Source organism: Erpetoichthys calabaricus, chromosome 17, assembly GCF_900747795.2.
Source record: "Erpetoichthys calabaricus chromosome 17, fErpCal1.3, whole genome shotgun sequence".
Classification (NCBI taxonomy): Eukaryota; Metazoa; Chordata; class Cladistia; order Polypteriformes; family Polypteridae; genus Erpetoichthys; species Erpetoichthys calabaricus.
Window position 1 is genome coordinate 41,817,523 of NC_041410.2, and position 20,808 is coordinate 41,838,330.

A 20,808-nucleotide genomic window follows, 5' to 3' on the forward strand; every position below is an offset into this window, starting at 1 on the left:
AGAAGAAAACCTTTACCAATGTTTGTGTGAAATTTACCTGTAAAGGATGTTATGTATTTCGCCATGGAGGAAACGAATAGTGAAGAGAAGCACACAGCCAGTCTCCATTTAATGTGGTGAATCTCACAGCAATGGCTCACTTTTTTGCTTATTTTCTTCCCTGACATGATATGAATATGTTGTTTTGCCATATGTGTGCAGTCGCAAGTCATGGATGAATATTTGATAACACTTGTGATTGAGCTACTCAAGCAGTTTTAAAGTTTTTTTGCTCATTTGAAAAACCTTCACCTTAGAAAAGCACACCACATATTTTTTTAAAATTCACAGAAATTTTTCACTTCAGAATACAATGTCCCGTGGGAAATGAATACATATCTTGATTTTGAAAAAATAACTTAAACTTCAAAAATATCAAACTTATTCTTTAATTATGTTTCCAACTGTGTCCCTGTGTTCTTGTTGAACTCATTTCAAACTAACAGCCTGGCTCTGCTGTACTAATTAGAACATTACAAAATTTTAGATGAGAACGGGCCATTCAGCCCAACAAAGCTCACCAGTCCTATCTACTTAAATCCCTCAAAATAACATCGTCTGGTTTTAAAGGTCCCTTAGCACAAACTCTTGAATAATACAATTGTCCATCAGCTTTACTACTCTTTCTGGACTGTAGATCCCTTCATAATTTTAAAAACGTCAATCATGTCACTTCCGGATCTCCATGGGCTCTGCAGATGGAGCATCGGGGTGAGTGGGCTGAAAGGCCACGCGTGTAGCTAGCAGGCCCATTTCTAAATGTGCCAAATGTTTCATTGACTTGCCTAGCTCCCTGTACTCATTTCTTGGTATCGTTATGTCCACAGTCATGCAGTCTGAGGATTTTGTTGGAACTTCTCTGGGCCAGACACCATGATGCCACATGTGCGGTGGAAAATGAAGTCTTTCTTGATATTCTTTGAAGGGTTTCTGAAGATAACAATACCTCAATTGACCTCCCAAAGAAAGCTTTAGGGATTTATTTCTTGACAGCTACAGTGACACCATTTTCTTCCCATGCATCTTCTTGGCAATTTGAAGCCCACTTAGTGCCTTATTTCAGTCTCGGCATGTTGGCCTGTGCCATGCAAATCATGTAGAGTACAGGCATCTATCGACACACTGGAAAATCTAGGAGGGGACAATAATAAACTGCTCAAGTAGTGTACTGATGGCACATCAGCTCAGAAGCTTTCTACCTAGCACCAAAGGACAGTCACTTTGCTTACTCACTAATTTTGTGAACTCCACAGCAAGATCGGTCTGAATGTCTCATAGCCTACAATGTCATCAGCTGACAAATGGTGAGCATTTTAGATAGGACTTGATCAGAGATGGAGAGCAGGCCTACAGAGGAGAATTTACAAGTCGTCTTATGCTTGCTACACTTAGATTACATTTGCTTATTTGACTGACACCTTATTTGACTTACAACATTTATGATGCAATTGGTTACATTTCTTTTTGCTTGCTACTAAAGTCAAGCACACTTCTCGATATGGAGTTGCTTCAGCTGTTGTGGTTTTTTCTGAAGTGGTCAAAATTGTGAAATTCCATGTTGTTAAGCCAGTGTTGCTAAAAAAGTTTTCCTCTAATTCTGACTTCTCAGTTGTTTTGAAACGCCCGCAACAACATAAAACTGTAACTGCAGGCTTTCATAACATGTACTGTACGTTTCTGCCCTAGTTGTGGATGTGTCAACAGCTGCAGGTGAGGACTCGTTCTTCACACTCACTTGAGTACTAACACCCTTTCAGTGCTCTGCGCTCCATGAACCAGAATCTTGTAACAGTATCTCATGAGAATGCTGTAAAGTAGGCACAGATGAGGATGCATTTGTCAGTTTATTTAAGAAGAAGAAAATGCAGAAAGTTAATGTAAAAATACATGTACTACATACAGTATCTAAGTACACTGAAGACCACTTGAACATATTTAGACATCTTTACATATCCAGGTTGGTTTTCAAATTTTTTTGGGTAAAATATGTGTTACTAAAACTGACCCACTGTAGGCTCTATAAATTCTACCTGAAATTTGATTGCTTATACATTTACATTCTTTGACATATCTTTGGTTTATTATGGTGATATCAATACCAAAATATAATTTAACCCATTTAACCATCAGCATGCAACCACCAAACTGTCTGTCGCCCTGCCCCGATGAAAATACTACCCCTGTGGCCCACCCAATGTCGCAAGCTTTTCGCCAGGCCTGCCTCATACACATAAATGCTTGTCGTGTCAGTGTGTTTAAAGTTAAGATTAGTATGTTTAGAGAAAACAATCAAAAACAAGAAGATGCATAACACATGCCACGGTGTCCCCATTTCCCCACATCTGTCACAAATGGTAGTCCGCCTAGGCCAGAGGTAGGCAAAGTCGATCCTGGAGGGCTGCGGTGGCTGCAGGTTTTTGTTCCAACCCAGTTTCTTAATGAGAAGTCAATTATTGCTTATGAAGCACTTATTGCTCAAGTGACATTTTTCTGCTTCATTTTAGTGGTCTCCCTTGTTAAGGTTCCCCACGCTTCATTGCTTATTTCAGTCTTAAACAGCTGCATTCACTGTTTAAATGGCTTCTTATCTGTCTTACTAAACCACAGTTTATTTATGCACGGCGGACGCACTGCGGCCTTGGCGCCCTCCCCAGAGTCCAGAATCAAACACACGCATGCGCACTGCGGCCTTGGCGCCCGCCCCAGAGTCCAGAGTCAAACGCATGCATGCGCACTGCGGTCTTGGCGCCCGCCGCAGAGTCCAGAGTCAAACGCAGCGGCATTCGAAAACGCGGCGGCGCCCGCCCCAGAGTCAAATGCAGCGGCTTCCCAGAGTCAGTAGGTGGCACCCAAACAACATGGATAAAAACAATGAACGAAGGCGCCTACACAAAGTTCGCTTTAGTTCAAATGGGGTTATTGAATTAAATGGAAACTTTACCATGCCTACGACCTGTGAACTAAACCTGATTTAAAGCGTGCACGCCAGGTTGTACAGCTGCCTGGACGCGACCGGCCACACCACCGCATATACGATGGCACAGCCATAAAAAAACAAAAACGAGACTGCATGAAGAAAAACAATAACAGAAGCGCGTTGAAATGAACTGTCCCAGGACGCACCCACCCTCCATGATATTTCATCACGCACTGGCTTCCCCCCCGGGAATGGCCCATACTGCTTTCGCGTGTGTTGACAAATATTGCATCAGATTGGAACAGTGCACCCTGAGCCAAATCACCACTGCAAATGTGTCCAAATGTACGTGTTACATCTAGATGACGCAGTATATCAACCACAGAGCTAATAATGAGAAACGTAGCTGAAGTCATAAACAATCACCCATTAGCAAACTCTATAAAAATGCTACATGAGGTTGAAAGAGAAGCCAATACAAAAGCAGAGGCGGACGGTGTGGCACCAACTACAATTGCCTTAGTGCTAATAAAGGACAAAGAACAGGATCCGAGACAATACAATGTTCCCATCGTTAATGAAGTGGCAATTGAGTTTCAAAGTGATGACGATGAGCCTCCGTTTCACCGCGATATTGTCGTGCATTTACGTCCTGATGGAAACAAGGCGCCTACAACGCGCTTCTGAAACACCACAACCACATGAGTCACAGCTCCAAAAAGAAACCGCTTTACTACAAATGTTTATTTAATTAAATGACATTTCCCAGGACGCACCCACCCTCCATGATGTGATTGCCATTCTTGGATTTGCGATTCCTTCAAGAATCGCGGGCTTGCTGGTTAGTAATAAGATGCAAATGACAATGGAGCCAGCAGCTCTCCATATACACCTGTGTGGATTCATCATTCACTATTTATTTGGTTTAATAAAACACTTAAGAGTAAAATGCGACAGATTGAAAATGATCTGTTTTAGGCTTCAAATCATAAATGATCCATTGTCATTTGCATCATATTGCTAATAAGCCATTAAAACAGTGAATGCCTCTGTTTAAGACTGAAATAAGCAATGAAGGGTGAGGAACCTTAACAAGAGAGACCACTAAAATGAAGCAGAAAAATGTCACTTGAGCAATAAGTGCTTCATTAGCAATAATTGACTTCTCATTAAGAAACTGGGTTGGAACAAAAACCTGCAGCCACTGCGGCTCTCCAGGATCGGCTTTGCCCACCTCTGGCCTAGGCGGATCTTACTGCAGTCCTACAAGGCGTCACTCGGTTTCTATCAAATACATGAAGCTGTATGCTTACAGAATCAGATTTGACATTAAATGTTCATCACTACCTGGCAATAAGTAACACTTTAGGTTAATCCTGATCCTGACTAATGCTTCCTGAAAGGCTTTATAAATTTGAAAGAAAGGGACAAATAATCTCAGACGTGTTCCTCATTGGTTTAGTTTTCAGAATGTGTTAAATCAGAATATCTTTATTGTCATTGTAACAAATACAACCAAATTAGATGCAGTCCCTGCGGTGTCAAAATATAAATAAATACAAAAGGATAAGAAGAAATAAGATAGAATACATACATTCAACATAAGACCTTAATTGCACATGAACACTATTGCACAAGATGTCATCTATTGCACTGCTGCATTGGAGGTGATTACGTGGCATTCAGTGCCCTAATAGCAACAGGTAGAAACTGTTATTCAGTCTATTAGTTTTTGTTTTGATGCTCCTATGTCTTTTGCCTGATGGCAACAGTTGGAACATGTCATGAGCAGGGTGTGAGGAATCTTTTAAGATGTTTTCTGCTTTCCTGAGACAGCGAGAGCTGTGCAGTTCATCCAGAGAGGGTAAAGAGCAGCCGATGAACTGCTGGGCAGTCTTTACGATCCGATGAAGTGTTTTCCTCTGTGCTGTTGTGCAGTTGGAAAACCACACGCAGAGGCAGTAACACAGGATACTCTCGATAGAGCAGCGATAGAAGGACACCAGCAGTTTTTGAGGGATGTTATTTTTCCTGAGGACTCTCAGGAAATAAAATCTCTGCTGAGCCTTCTTCGCCAGCTCAGCTGTGTTCACACTCCAGGACAGGTCTTCCATGATGTGGACTCCCAGGAAGCAGAAGTGTGACACCCTCTCCACACAGTCCACTCCGATGTAGAGTGGTTTGATGTCCGTTTTCTTTTTCCTGAAGTCCACAACGAGCTTCGTGGTCTTACTTGTGTTCAGGAGCAGGTTGTTGTCAGTACACCATGCTGTCAGCCGCTCCACTTCGCCCCTGTAGGCAGATTCATCCTCCCCGATGAGCCCCACCACAGTGGTGTTGTCTGCAATTTTGACGATGGTGTTGCTGTAGTGGGCGGGGGCGCAGTCATGTGTGCACAGCATGAAGAGCAGGGGGCTCAGCACACACCCCTGAGGAGAGCCGGTGCTGATGCTGATGGCTGAGGAGATGTGAGGGCCCACCATAACCCTTTGTGTGCGGTCTGTCAGGAAGTCTTTAATCCATAGACAGGTGGAATACGGGAGTCCCAGGGCTAGCAGCTTGCACACCAATCTGTGAGGGAGGATGGTGTTAAAAGCAGAGCTAAAATCAAAAAAGAGGAGACGTGGGTAGCTCCCCTGGTGCTCCAGATGGGACAGGGTAGCGTGGAGAGCAGCAGCAGCAACAGTGTCCTCAGTAGACCTGTTAGCCTTGTAAGCAAATTGGTGTGCATTAAAGGAGGGAGGGGTGAAGAACATGATATGACTCCGGACCAGTCTCTCAAAACACTTCATCAACACCGGGGTGAGCGCTACTGGCCGATAGTCATTCAGGCAGGTTATGGGCAATTTTTTTTTTTAAAGGGAGTAAGATGGAGGATTTCAGACAGGGAGGAACTGAAGCCTGGGAGAGTGACAGGTTAAAGATCTTTGTAAAAACCCCAGCCAGCTGCTCTGCACAGCTCCTTAACATACGCCCAGGGACACCATCAGGACCTGCTGCCTTCCTCGGATTGACAGCCTGGAACGAACGTCTCACTTCGTGTACCTCCACCCTAAGGGAGTGGGCAATGTTGTTGTGAGTTGCTGCTGTGTGTGTAATAGCTGCCTCTGGTAGTTCCATCTCAAAGCGAGCAAAGAAGCGGTTCAGTTCCTCTGCCATTGAGGCGTCACCTTCAGCAGCACCATGGCTGGTCCTGTAGTTGGTGAAGTGCTGGACTCCCTGCCAGACCTGCCTGCTGTTCTACCTTATTTCTTCGTATCCTTTCTTATCCTTTTGTAATTATATTTATTTATATTTTGACACCGCAGGGACTGCACCTAATTTCATTGTATTTGTTACAATGACAATAAAGATATTCTGATAAATACAAATAAGAAAATATGTAGGTAACCTTACCCTGCTCGATTTCTTCTCTTGTCTGCTGATTAGACATGGAGGTGTAAGGGGTCAAACCCCTGGAGAAAGTCTCCCATAACAGGATTCCAAAACTCCAGACATCACTCTCTGTGGTGTAGCGTCCTGCAAGAACAGGTAGATGGCAGTGGTGAGGCACTGAAAGGCCACAAGGAAACCTGCCTTTACTGGTTTAGACAGGCAGCACACTGGATTTGCTTTTCAAAAAAGGAATTGCTGTAAAAATGACAGCACTTTCTGTGCTTCGGTTTCAACAGAATTGTAATGAACCTGTTAAGTGGTTTCCAGGGGCGTTCGTTTTCAGAAATGTTCTTTGATTCACCCCCTCACACTGAGTCAGAAGGCTGCAAAACCAAATGGGGGTTAAATACAAAAAGCCAGAAAAGAAAGAAATATGAGAATTTGACATCTCTGTGCATTTTATATTACTACCTTTCAGTGGGTAAACTTTTCCTTTCACTTCATCAGTCAGATGTCTTGTACTGGCTGTTAAGGTTTTAAAGTTAATGCAACAGTGATACAGAGCTTAAAAGAAAGTCGTTTTTTAAACCAAGATTTGTTTCACCATCACATTAGCTTTTGTACAGTTTCAAAATAAAATTGATTGGGAGCAAAGCCATTTGTGAACAATTGACAATATGACTGAGCAACCTCGCAATTGCTAAGGGGGATCTCAAGTGTGTTGGCAGCAGGGGTCACCCTTACTTGTCTGTCCTGTCAGACTGTCAAAAGAACTTCCTAAAAGAAGTCTTCAACGGTGATTACTGAAAATGGTGTAAAAAGCAAATCTAGATGGCCATAGGACTGTTTCAGTTTTCTAAATGTATTCAAAATGCTATAATAAGGGTGCTGAAAAGCAGAAGGGCTATACCTTGTAGTGTGTGGCTAGGGCCCTTGCCCAGCTGGGACGCCTCCATACTGGGAGGACCAAGCATGGCCACAGAGCATTACCTCCCCCGGGACGCTAGGTCGCAACCCCCCTGGGTTACAGTGGTGCCCCAGACTCCCGCAGGGCTTCATGGGAGTTGGAGTTTGGTGCAGCCCTGTTGGGATCCGTAGGTGCCACCAGGGGGTGCTGCAGCAGGAGCTACTGCACCCTTATGGGCAGTTCTTCCGCCAACACCTTATAAAAGGAGCCAGCAGCCACTACTCGGGGAGCCAGAGTCAGCAGGAGGGAGATGAAGCTTGACCAGAGGAGTGGAGGAGAAAGGAAGAAAAAAGAGAGAAGGAAGGATTTGTGCTGTGCTTGTGCTGAGACTGTGTTGTGCCTGTGGGAAATGGGGGAAGGCGTTTCCCACAAGGTAAAAAAGGAAAAATAAAAATAGTGTGTACCTTGAACTTGTGTCCCACGCTCGTCTATATCGGGTTCAGGAGGCAGTGCCAGCCTGGGTGGTCCACAACCTCCATAGCTGATATTACAATTTAATAACAGTGTCCTTGTAGAATTGAAACACAGGAAATGTGTGCCTTAAGAAACAATCTACTCTTCATTTGAACTTCAGACATTGTCATTATCATCATCACCAAAGGTTTACGCAGATTAGCCCGATGGCCCCAAATCTTTTCGCCCACTCTCCACAGATCCTGGGAATTCTTTGTGGTGAGACCATTCTACTTGTTTCATCTGCCACCACATCCCAACTTCTTTAGCCTCCCACTTGGCCTAATTCCTCCCTGTCTTCCCTTTTGTGCACCTCTTCACTCAATCATCTTCTGCCTTTCAATCCGGACCACACTAATCTCTTGCTCCACAGCATAATACCAGTCCTCTCCACGTCAAGTCTTTCCCTAACTCCATGATATTACATATTTATGTTCATCTGACTCTCATTTCTGTTCTTTCCAGCTTTGCTTTAATTCCATCTTCATCCGTCACATCTCATTCCCATATACTAAACTACTCCTCACACAGCTTTCTTACATTTTTCCTTTCTGTGCCAGAGTGATCCCTTTAGAAGTAAATAAAGTTGACCTCTCCTGGAATTTCTTCCATACCCCCCTCACTATTTCTCGTAATGCTGTGCCTGCACCTCCACCTGCAAATGCCACCAAATAGCAAACAATTCTCTTCTTTCTCTTGACAACTCCACAATTTCTCTGATTCAGCTTTATTTTACTGTCAAATCTCAGACAAAGTCACAAAGTGTCAGATTAAGACAAGTCCCATTTCTAATGCTATTAAAATACAAATTAAACAACATGTGAAGACTGGTGCCTGAGCTTTCTTAAGATCCAAAAATATAAGCAAATCCAACAAAAAAAAATGTATTCCATTTCACTTGGTAGTATTTTCCCTCTGCATTTCTTCTCCTTGCTAAAGTCACTCTCCCTTTCTCCATTTGGGCCATCATTCCTTTCCATCCATTTTACTTCAGAACTAAAGATCCATTAATTGATGGCAGCGTTTTCTAAAACATCAGGGGCCTCATGCATAACGCCGTGCGTAGAACTCACACTATAACATGGCGTAAGCACAAAAGCGGAAAAAATCCAGATGCAGGAATCTGTACGTACACAAACTTCCACGTTCGTCCGCTATATAAATCCCAATCAGCGTGAAAAGTAACGTACGTGCATACGCCTTCTGTCCCGCCACAACTCCTCCCAGAATTACGCCTCTTTGAATATGCAAATCAATATAAATAGCCTTCTGTGTAAAGACAATGGGAAAAGCACGGGGGGAAATATAAGAATTTCAGCAAATACCAAGTGGAGGCAAAGTAAAAACGTACTATTTGTTGGTTTAAACAGTGGTATAATCAACAAAAGGAAGTTGATCGAGTGACAGAGTGTCAGAGAAACTCGAAAGCTCAAGTTCACAAAGTCGCACAGTGCCCGAAATAAAAAAGAAATCACATATCAAAGTCACCGTGAAAAGGTGAGTCGTAGCCCACTGTCTGAGTGTCATATGAAAGCTTATTAGGGTACAGACAAAAAAAAATAGGCACACAGTGGGAAAAAAGCACAAAATGTTAACTTTAATCTCGAAATTTCCACTTTAATCACGTAGTTTATTTTGCCATTAAAGTAGAACATCATAAACTTCATCTTAAAATCGTTTAATTTACTAGTTTCTCAAATCCCATTATAACTAAAGTAACACGTTAAATGCTTTGTTTTGTATTTGATCTTCTATGTGCTCTACATGTGTGAATCACTACCTGCTTCTTAAATGGGCTTTCTCTTTCTCCGACAGGACACAGAATCCATTACATTCGTGATATTACATCTCTCTGAATAATTAAAATACTGAGATGTATACGTGATATCTTTTTCATGATAATAGGAATGAAACCATGTTATTAAACATGGGAACACGGTGGCGCAGTGCTTGTTCATATCTGACGCAAGAGGCTTGCTGCGCCATGCACGACCTTCGATGAAATAATTTATTACAGAAGTACTGTCTCTTTCAAACGTACTAACCTCCAATTCCTGTCCTTACTTTTCTTTCTCCAAATACCCAATCGCCACACAATCAGCTCTGTAATAGACGGGAAGCCATTTGTAAGCTTAGAACGCTGATTCTTCAAAACTTTTAAGGAACATTGAAATATCTTAGTAGTACATGTTTAATTATTATATCCGTCTATCCTTCCAGTGTCGCGTCAGCACCAGCAAGAATACAACACAATGCAGGAACAATCCCTGAACTAGCGAGCGCTGCGGCACCGTGTCCTCACATATTTAATTATTAACAATACAGATTATTTAAATGAAGTTAAAGTTTTATCTGTATAATATAATCAACATATTTTGCTGCATTTCATCTTAAAAATGACATTGTCATCATATGTAAATACGCGCTTTATAAAATGGCGCAGGTTGTGCAATATTATAACTGTAGTGCAAGTTTACAGTGAGGTAATTGTACTTATAAGTACAAACAGTTCTACAAGGAGCACTTGATGGACTGATTGAGTGCGTTTATAGTTCTTGGGATGAAACTTTTTCTAAACCGCAAAGTCCGTACAGGAAAGTCTCTGAAACGTTTTGCCGTGGCTCAGGCAGCGTCTACTTCTTGCTGTATACTGATAATTCTCTTTCCGATCAGCTGCTGCTGTGATTCCTCACTCAGATACAGTGATATAAATACTCCGAGTGGTGCAGTGAGAGTAATATGGAAAAAGATGATCTGCTGTGGCAACCCTTAACGGGAGCAGCTGAAAGAAGAAGAAGATGCATTGAGTGTAACAACGCTAAAGCAGTTATGGTATTTGGAATACTATGGCTATTCCTGGACTATTATATTGCTGCAGTTTAATTACAATCAGATGCATTACACTAATAAACAATATGCAGTTAGTTTCAGTGTATTTATAAAGCCGCGTCAGGAATGTGCATCTAAGAAAGAAAGGGTGACCACACAGAACAGTAGCACTGCTTTGACGCTGGGTGCCGCCAGTCTGCAAAACCGAACGGAGAAATTGCGTACGCCAGGGTATGAGTTACCATGGAAATGTGCGTGGCTTTACGCCAAGTTTAGGTTTTATACATCGCGATTTGAGCGTGGAAAGGTTCGTACGCAACATTTCTGTGCGTACACACCGTTTATACATGAGGCCCCTGGAGATTTAATGTAATCGATTGTCAAAAATGTAGTGTCCTGCTTGTACTGCAAAGCCGTACTGAGTCAAGGTGAAGCCACTAGGACTCTCAAAGCTCAGATCTGTCTGCAATGAGTGGCAACCTCACTACTTAAGGTGGCTTCATGAGATGGGTATCCAATAACAGATTCTCGGCCATCATCCCCACACACAGGAATTCTCAAGACTACAAAGTAATATGTACCCGGGTTCACATCACCTGGGCAGTGCGTCCTACACAGGCTGCATCATTGGACTTCCAGGACACAAACTTACAAAAGCAGAAATCTAAGCCAGAAGAGTCAAAGATGAACTTCCTCAGCTCACGTGACTAGACGGGCTTTTAACTGTGAGGGTGTCTCTTCTTCATAGTGGGCTCAGTCCAATTGAGGCCCATTTCAAAAACATACCTAACTAGCTCTGTCTGCTCCTTACAGTTCACCAGCTCTCCTAAGGCAATTATGGACACCGACTTATCAGAGTATAAGATTTCTTGTGACAAAATATCCATTTAAAAGAATATTGAATTTGAAAATATCCATCAAATCACAAAGGACAGGACGCTTAACCTCTAAAACGTGTGATGCGGTATCATGGAGGTAAAAAAAAATAAGTGGCAAAGTTGCAATAAAGATGAAGATAGTCTTACACCTGAAGGCCTAGCTTTTACTTACATGACTCATGCAATTTATTCTTCTTAAAAATCAAGATCTGTCGACACTGGTGTCCGTTAAAGTACTTTAATAATAAGTTAGGCAAAAATGCTTACGACCCACTAAACAAATACTTTACCAAGCTATAACTCCATACCATAATTCAGGGCCTCTGGAGCAGTCCATTTGACTGGGATCTGCTTCATGCCTCCTGTAGCTGAGTAGACTCCATCCGCCTCCTCGCGGGACATCCCAAAATCACTTATTTTCACAACATTTCTTTCTGTCACCAAACAGTTCCTTGCTGCCAAGTCCCTTAAAGAAAATGGAGAAATGTAATCATCTCAGAAAATTCACAAAGTAGGCCCATGAAAGATGTGATAAAGCACAGTTCCAGTTACTGAAAACATAATTTTTCACTATATACAGTATCTGCTTTTTGATAACTTTGGAATTGCCCTAGAAAAGTCAGCTCATTCATTTCAATTCCTTTTATAAAATCTTAGAAATATAAAAGAGATAAAAAATTGGATAGAAGCAGACCAGTGTGAACAAGGTTATGTTTGAGCATTAAGTATTTACTGGCATATATGAAGTGCAAATATAACAAACATACGAGGGGGAGTCAAGGTAAAGTTAGAAAATGGGATTTATTAGAAAATTGAATGAACCTTAACTAAACTGTTCATGTCATTTCTCAGTGGAGTCTCCACCCTTCTCAATGCACTTGCACCACCTGCCTGGATTCCAGCAGAATAAAAGGTTTTCTTTTGTCCTCAAAGCCACTCGTGCCCCCAAGTTATTGTCGAGCGCTACATGCCGAGGGGTATTCCAGTCACTAGTGCAAGTTACTGTGACTTGCTGGAGACCAATGTGAAGCCTGCTATTTGATCCAAGTGGCAGGGACTGCTAACTCAAGGAGTCCTTTTGCTGTAAGACAATGACACCCACAATGCTAAGAACTAACCAAGGCTTGTCTGGAGAAACTGAAGTTTGAGGTGTTGCCACATCTTCCTTATTCACCAGATTTGACACCATGTGATTTCCACCTTTTTTGAACTGCTAAAAAAATATCTGGGTGGTTGTCAATTCAAGACAGATGACGACGTGAAGAAAGCAGTGCACAAGTGGTTGCGAGGACAAGACAAAACCTTTTATTCTGCTGGCACTGCCAGGCAGGTGGCACAAGTGCATTGGGAAGGGCGGAGACTCCATTGAGAAATGACATGATCAGATTTGTTAAGGTTCATTCCATTTTCTGATAAATCCCATTGTTTAACTTTAGCTCAACTCCCCCTCGTACAGTGATTAATAAGACACAAGGAATACCACTAGATAGGACACCTTGAAGAATGTGGTGGAAATTTCCATTTCATTATGCACAGAATTGCATTTGCTTCTTTTCAAATGGTCCAAAGATTTTAAAATATAAAATGAATTACAGCCATGACGGGCTACTAGAAACTGTTTTTGAAAACCAGCAGTGAGGAAAGCAGTCAAGCTGAAGACAAGCCATCCAAGCAAGAATAGTGATAGTGTCTTGGGATCAACAGACTTTGAAAGAAGAATGAGAAGAATTCTCTCTTTCTGTGTCTCAAATGGCATATGAGTGTCTATGAAAATCTCAAGAATGGCTGGAAGAGGTTTGTAGAGGTTCTCTGGTCCAGCTCAGGATGTTGCCATTATGATTCTCATCAGGATAATTTTAATGAGAGCAACAAGTGTGTGAGATCAGTTGGAAAGCAGCCCGTGCAGTCTTTACTGTAATCATATTTTTAAAGCATTTTCTCGAGATAATTTGTGTTGCAGCTTTGATGGTGTAAATGGAGGAGCAGCACACACAGACTAACCTGAGCTAAGTAAACCCACTCTCCAAAACATAATAAAGTGGTTCAGAGATCCAGGCACTGTGGTGGACTCTGTGAATCAATGCCATAACTCAAGAAAGTATTATAAAGTCTAAAACATTGTTGAATGTTTTTTAAGTGGGGTGCTTCTGGCATCAGCATTAAAACCTACCCTTGAGTACAATGGTTGCAAAGAAACTACAGCAGTAGGCATTAACCATCAGGGTTTGCTTCTTTAGAACTTAACACACTACCTTCTCTAGAGTTATAGTTCTGACCTCCACCCTCAAAGACTCCATCCCAAACAAATATACAGTCACTCACCGGTGGATGCACTTCTTACTCTCAAGGTACTCCATACCAGCAGCTGCATGGTCAGCCATCTTTATAAGCTCCTTCACCTTCAGACGTTGTCCATCACTTCTTAAATAAGTAAGGAAATCGCCACCTAGTGATGAAATAGAGAAGCATCTTATAATAAAATGATACCCCCTCAGAATCAGAGTTCAGCCCAGGAGGAGTACAAGGATTCTCATATTCTGTTATTAAAACAAAACTGATAATTGGATGTTCAGTTCTTTCAGACACACAGATACATAGGATAAAGAACATCAATGAAGCTACATACAATTTACTCCTGAAATCTTCTTGTGTGTCATTTTCCCTCAACTGTATATTCTTAATAACTTGAAGTGGAAACATACAAATTATTTAGGACGTTAAACCAGCTTGCAAAAAAAAGATCAAGGTTAGAGTAGTGTTAAGGGTGCACTCTGTGTTACCAAATACAAACATTAATATGCTTTTACTGTTGGCCAGTGCTGCTCTTTGGGTAAACTCTGGGCATTTGTCAATTTGACATTGAGTTTTCAAAGGCCTGAGCTGGTCTAAGAAGGCCTGTTAATTGACTGAGTGAATCATCTTAGACTGCCTGCTAAGAGGTGCCCCTTCAGTCTCGGTTTTTAAATCCTTGCTGAAGACTCACTATGTCAGTTTAGCATACCCTGACTAGAACTGCTGATTAGTTGTGCATACTGAATCTCTGTTGTTAATCATTAGTACTAAAACATAAGTATTATGATATTTATGCACTGTTACTAGATTTGCATTGGGCGTGACAAGGATGGACAGGATTAGAAATGAGTACATTAGAGGGTCAGCTCAAGTTGGATGGTTGGGAGACAAAGTCAGAGAGGTGAGATTGCGTTAGTTTGGATATGTGCAGAGGAGAGATGCTGGATATATTGGGAGAAGGATGCTAAGGATAGAGCTGCCAGGGAAGAGCAAAAGAGGAAGGTCTAAGAGAAGGTTTATGGATATGGTGAGAGAGGACATGCAGGTGATTGGTGTAACAGAACAAGATGCAGAGGACAGAAAGATATGGAAGAAGATGATCTGCTGTGGCAATCCCTAATGGGAGCAGCTGAAGGAAGAAGAAGAAGACTAGTGCTTGCCTATTCTGTTTCTCTTTCCAGTATCCACATGTGGCACTTGGTGCCACTGCTCTACTGCCATGTTGTTTACCTGCCTATGGAATAGGAGCACTGGAATCGCCGGGTAGAAGGGTCCTTTCATCAGATTGGCTGGCCCAGGACTGACTCACTGGGGGAAGGCGGCTTATTGGCCGAGGGCTCCAGGACACGTACTGTGTCTGTTTTGTCTAACTCCTTTTCTACAATCTGGCCATAGTTTTACAATTAGCTGATGGGCAGATATTGTTGGTTTTCATTTATGTTAATTAGTTTCTACTTTGGTTTTGATATATCTGAACAACTCTGTACCCTCAAAAGTGACAGTTCTGTGTTGAGTGAGTGATGTAATCTATTCTTGCATTTTGCCTTGAGAGTTGTCACAGCGCTCCTTGGTGAGGAGTGCTTGGCAAGCACAGTCGTTTCTACTATTATGTTGCATTTCTGAGGTGGCCATGACAGATTGGCCATCTAGCCCTGTGAAGAGGATTACTTCTGTCCTGCATAGTGTGTTGTATTTACCCCATGTTTTGATACCCCCATTGCACACCCAACCAATCTGGAAGGGGGTCTCTCTCTGAATTGCCTTTCCCAAGATTTCGTCCATTTTTTTCCCTTCAAGGGTTTTTTGGGGAGTGGGTGGGTATTTTTTCTCATCTGGGCGGACTGTCAAAAAACAGGACCTGTTAAAGTCCATTGAGGCACTCCTTGTGTTATTCTGGGTTATACAAGAAACAGATTGTTGTTGTTGTTGTAAACCTGATATCCCCAGCACCTAAGCCAAGTCATTCTAAAAGAATGACCAGGTATGAATGGCCATCACTGAACACAAGTCAGTTGAAATTAGAACTGACCCAAATGTGTGCCAAACCTAAACTTCAAAAATGGTTGCAATTTTACTTGTAAAAATTATTTGTGGCATCAACCAATGTGGTCACGGTGGTTTAACTAGATCAGGCGTCCTCATTCACAGTCCTGGATGGCCTCAGTGGCTGCAGATTTTTGTTCTAATCCGGTTGCTTAATTAGAAAGCAATTCTTGCCAATAATTTAATTTCATGGCTTGTTAGTGCTTTTAACTCTGCCATGTCAGGTCATTCTCATATCCTAGATTTTCTTCCCCTTTCTAAGGATATCCTCCAAATGATTTGAAGGCTGAAATGGAGGAGTAATTCTCAGTCCTTCACTTTTTCTCTTCACTTTCTTTCCAGATATTTAATTAAACCCAATAGTGCATGATAAATATACACAAGTGTAAATGGTAACAAGCTAAATGGAGAAATGCTGGTCTCTTTTGTCAGTTACATCTTATTGCTAATTAGGAGAATACAACTGTTTAGGACTAAAATAAGCAATAAGGGTTCAAAATCTTAACAAGCGAGACAACTAAAGTGAAGCAGAAGTGTTACTTGAGCAATAAGTGCTTCTTATTAAGCAACTGGGTTGGAGCAAAACCCTGCAGCCACTGCGGCCCTCCAGGACCGTGATTGAGGACCCCTGAGCTAGATGATGTACATTGCTGCTCTGTCCTCCCTGTCCTAGGTAACATGTGACTGAGGTGCTATAAAGAGGCTTTTGTTTCAGTACCTTGCACCAACTCCATGACAATGTAGATGGGCTGCTTCTGTGTGCACACACCAATGAGCTTTACAATGTTGGGATGGTCGTACTGTTTGAGGATCCTGTAACAGAAAAGGGAAAAAGAAGGTCAGCAGAAGTGAACAAACTTTGTTCATGACACTAAAAATGGTCATGTGCTAAAGAGGACTTTCTCACTTCTTTAACTTAAGAGTCCATTAGGATACAGTGCAGTGCCTACAACCCTAAATAATAAGCAAAAGGTTTAAGACTAACTAAACTCTAATTTTTAAATCTAGGAAACATAAATGAGAAGAAAATGAAGTCGAGGGGAGCCATCCAGCTGGCAGGTACTAGTCATGAGCAGGATGCACATTGCTGTTTATTTTCAATTACATGTATAGAAAATAGCTACCTTTGCAAAGTGTGTTTGCACACTGTAATTATGATGATGATACAATTTAACTAGAAATAGGGATAAGAAAAAAGAAACTGCCAACTAAATTGGTTGGGCAATTACATGAATGGATGTTTCAAGTGTTAATTATGAGAAAAGTAAAAACAAAGGAATAACTTAATTAAAACTTGTTGTAGAATGACATGTCATGGAAGGGTGTTACCTGCTCCGCAGGTAATGTTACAGGTTAGACTGTGGCTTTGATAGAAAGAGTGGCTTTGGAAATAGAATGATGGTTGAAGAAACTCTGATGGTGCAACTAAGAATCGATTACACTAATGAAACACCACTGAGGTCCTCCAAGTGTAATTCAGAGATTTCAGATATTCACTTAAATTAATCCTACACTCCCAAAAGAGCAGAAATACTTCAATCATAAAATAATAACTATGGATTTACAGTTTATACTGTATATTATTTATTCCACCATTATCAGCTTACACTGCCAGACCTTAAATGGGGGTGACTAATCTGTATATTACATAGTACCCTTCAAAAGAATTTACAAAGCAAATATTGAAATTAAAAACACAATAAATACAACACACAGGACATTTGTAAGTGTGTGAATATCTTCTAACTGAATAGATCAGGGGTCTCCAACTCCAGTCCTGCAGAGCTACTGTGGATGCAGGTTTTCATTCTAACCCTTTTTTAATTAGTGACCAAATTTTGCTGCTAATTAACTTTTTGCCTTAATTTTAATTGATGCACATCTTCTTTTTTCCTTAATTAGCAACCAAACAATATTAAGAAACAACATAAACAACACCCTGCGTCCATCACACAATAACTGAAAATAAAGAATGGTGAAGGCCTCAGTGATGTTGATCTGCTCAGGTCCACAAAACATTTTAACAGTGCTCTTAAAAAAGAAAATCAACAGTTTTGGAAATGTCTGCCATGGCAGAATGAGCGCCATGGAATTAAATAACAGGTTTAATTAGCAACTAGAATTGGCTTCAAGTTAAGAAACTGAATGAAGTGAAGTTGGGTGGAGTTTGAGGCCCCAACTTAGCTAGTCATCTGTTGCCTCACTTCACATCAGATTTATGTTTAGGTGCCGTTTAAGGAAAAAAGAATCAATTCACTGGCCAGAGTCTCAAGAAAAGTCAACTAAAATAGATGGAAATAGTTAATTAGCAGCAAAAACTGGTCACTAATTAAGAAAAGAGTTAGAATGAAAACTTGCAGCCACAGTAGCTCTCCAGGAGTGGAGTTGGAGGCCCCTGGAATAGATAGATGAAATGACAAAATAAGAAAACATCTAGCACCCGTCACCATACACAGCATCACTGAGCTTCCTGTCAGGAAGGACAAGACAGCCTTGTGAAGACGGGCACAGCTTCTGGTTTTGGTGCAAACACACCCAATGGGTGAAGGAGCCTATAAAATCTTGCCACTAGGGTGTGCTGCTGTCCGCTTTATTTTTAAAGTTGATGCCAGTGTCTCATCAACAGAAGGATGGGCACATGGAGAAGGTCAGTTGTTTGACAAAAGTAACTACAGAAATAATGTACAGTAAGTCAGTCAGTCAGTCAGTCATTGTCCAACCCTCTATATCCTAACATAGTCCCAATCAAAGCCAACACAGGGCGCAAGACAGACACAAACCCCGGGCAGGGCGCCAGTCCACAGCAGACAGTAAGTCCAAGAGCCCTTTAAGAAGCACTGTACCATGGAGATAGTCCCACTATACTGTCATATGCCAAGACCTTGGAAATGGCTAAGAAGGGGTTTGAATGATTTGCTCCACAATTCTTGAAGAAATGATTTGGGTGGAGGCTGGCAAAATATTGTGCATACAGTTGAGTTGTAGATAAAAAGTAAGGTCTAAAATGGGACCTTTACAATAGGTGTTAATTACTTTACATGTAATTTTTTGTATACTTCTGCTGTGTTTTCACTTTATCTGAATATACTGTATGCATATGTAAAGTGTCAATATCGGTCATATAAGTCGTATAATGTGGAAAACTCGTGCTATTGGTCCAAGAGATTATGATATGCTAACGCCCACCTGAGAGAGTGACCATGGAGCACACTGCCTTTTTTTCTATGTATTGTGCCCACATGACCACACGGTAATACCCGAACTATTCTGAAGCGATGATTGCACTGTTTTGTGTTTCACGCCCTCATACACCTTTATAGCAAAAGCATCCCTTATCTATGATGGAGCATTCGATGAGAAGAAAATATGAAGCTGGTTTTAAATTAAAAGTTATTGAAGTTGCAAAAGAAATTTGTAACTGCGCTGCTGCAACAAAATTCAATGTGTCTGAGAAACTGGTGCGAGATTGGAAGAAGAAAGAAGATGTAAAAAAAAGTAATAATTGAAGTGAATTGGCATATAAGTCAGGTCTGATTTTATGATTGGTTTTTCGGGTTTCAAGACCCGACTTATACACAAGTATATATGGTACTCAAAAAGAAATTACTCAGTCCAAATAAACATTGGCATAGTTATTAGAACTGTGACTACTAGAAGCCCACCGATTCTGAGCAAACGTATTCCAGTAGATTATGATTAGCGTGTTTGCATACATTTTTGCAATGACTGCACCACAACCAGTGAAGCAAAATATTTTTTTAATAAGATATGATTCTTCCATTTCATTATTGACCCGCAATATTTCACTGATAACATAACAGATTTTGCCACAAGTTTCACAGTATGTCAACAAATGATGTCTGTTTTTGCAGCCATAGCCGTCTCTCTTAGTTTTCAATCTACAGTCAGTGGCATAGCTAGAGGTAGGTGGAGGGGGCAGTCCGCACTGGGTGGCACATTTTTGGGTGTGGCATTATTGGCCATAAGAATCAATACAGTTTGTGTGTAAGCAGCAGGGTTTGTAAAAATATCACTCATGAATGTAAAAAGTAAAATTCTCTGTTTTGTATCCACAAATGCTTCAAAATCATTTTTAAACTGTCCTTTTGTGATGGCATCAGACACAGCAGTTGAAATTTATGAGGCAATAACAAAAATAAACATAAACATTACACAGATAATAATTTCTAGGAAGATAAACAACTAATTTACAATTTATAATTTTGTTTCATTCTCAATCCGAATGCATTCTTACTCTGCGCAAAAAACATCCCCACCTATCACTTGTGAACTACACTGGTTCTGCTTTTCGCAGCGTAATTATATTAAACTAATAATTAGAACACATCTTATCAGTGCGTCTATACTATATTTTCGTCTAGTTGATGCTTATAAATAATTATATGTGAAAAATTATTGCTGTTTCTCTATATATGAATAAATCCATGCAAAATTTATCTTAATTTTTCTGTATACATCATTTTAATTTTCTATTTAAATAGGTTAACATATTCAGATATATTGGAGGGCGGCAAATTGACGCACTGTCCCTCCCCGAGCAGCACGAACTCGAGCTACATCACCGTCTACAGTTTCAGACTCTAATCTCCAGTCAACTTGCTAAAACAGATTTAACAATGGAAAAGATGGACAAGACCATTAAGGATTTGAAAAATCTTTTTTCCAGCAACATCTGCGTGTGGCTGTTCCATTGCCATTTAATCCATGCCAGCCACTCTGCTTGCTGTGTTAATTAGGGTTTGTTTGTGGAGTGAACACGCTAGCAAAACATGGATCAGGCCAAAGGAGAAAACAGTTCTGTAAAACTGGTAAATTAAACAGTGAAACAGAAAGCATTCAGTCTGTATGAGCAAAAAATCTCTGCTGAAATTTCTTAAGCTGTAGTCTGGACACAATCATAAACTCTCACTTGAATATCTAGCTATATTCCCAATTATTTGTTGGTCCTATGGAGAATGTCGGGATCAGTAAATCAGTCACAAAAAAGACATGAC

The 20,808-nt window shown here is 41.0% G+C and overlaps 1 protein-coding gene across 1 annotated transcript in view; it reads right to left on the reverse strand.

Annotated features, from left to right (window-relative positions):
* The window catches only part of fes (FES proto-oncogene, tyrosine kinase), a 135,018-nt gene that overhangs the window by 10,057 nt on the left and 104,153 nt on the right, over nt 1-20,808 (reverse strand). The window contains exons 15-18 of the mRNA XM_028791400.2: nt 16,512-16,606; nt 13,781-13,904; nt 11,767-11,924; nt 6,353-6,475 (exon numbers count right to left, since the gene is read on the reverse strand). Coding sequence (XP_028647233.1) covers nt 6,353-6,475; nt 11,767-11,924; nt 13,781-13,904; nt 16,512-16,606 — 500 coding nt within the window. The remainder of the gene's footprint in view (nt 1-6,352; nt 6,476-11,766; nt 11,925-13,780; nt 13,905-16,511; nt 16,607-20,808) is intronic.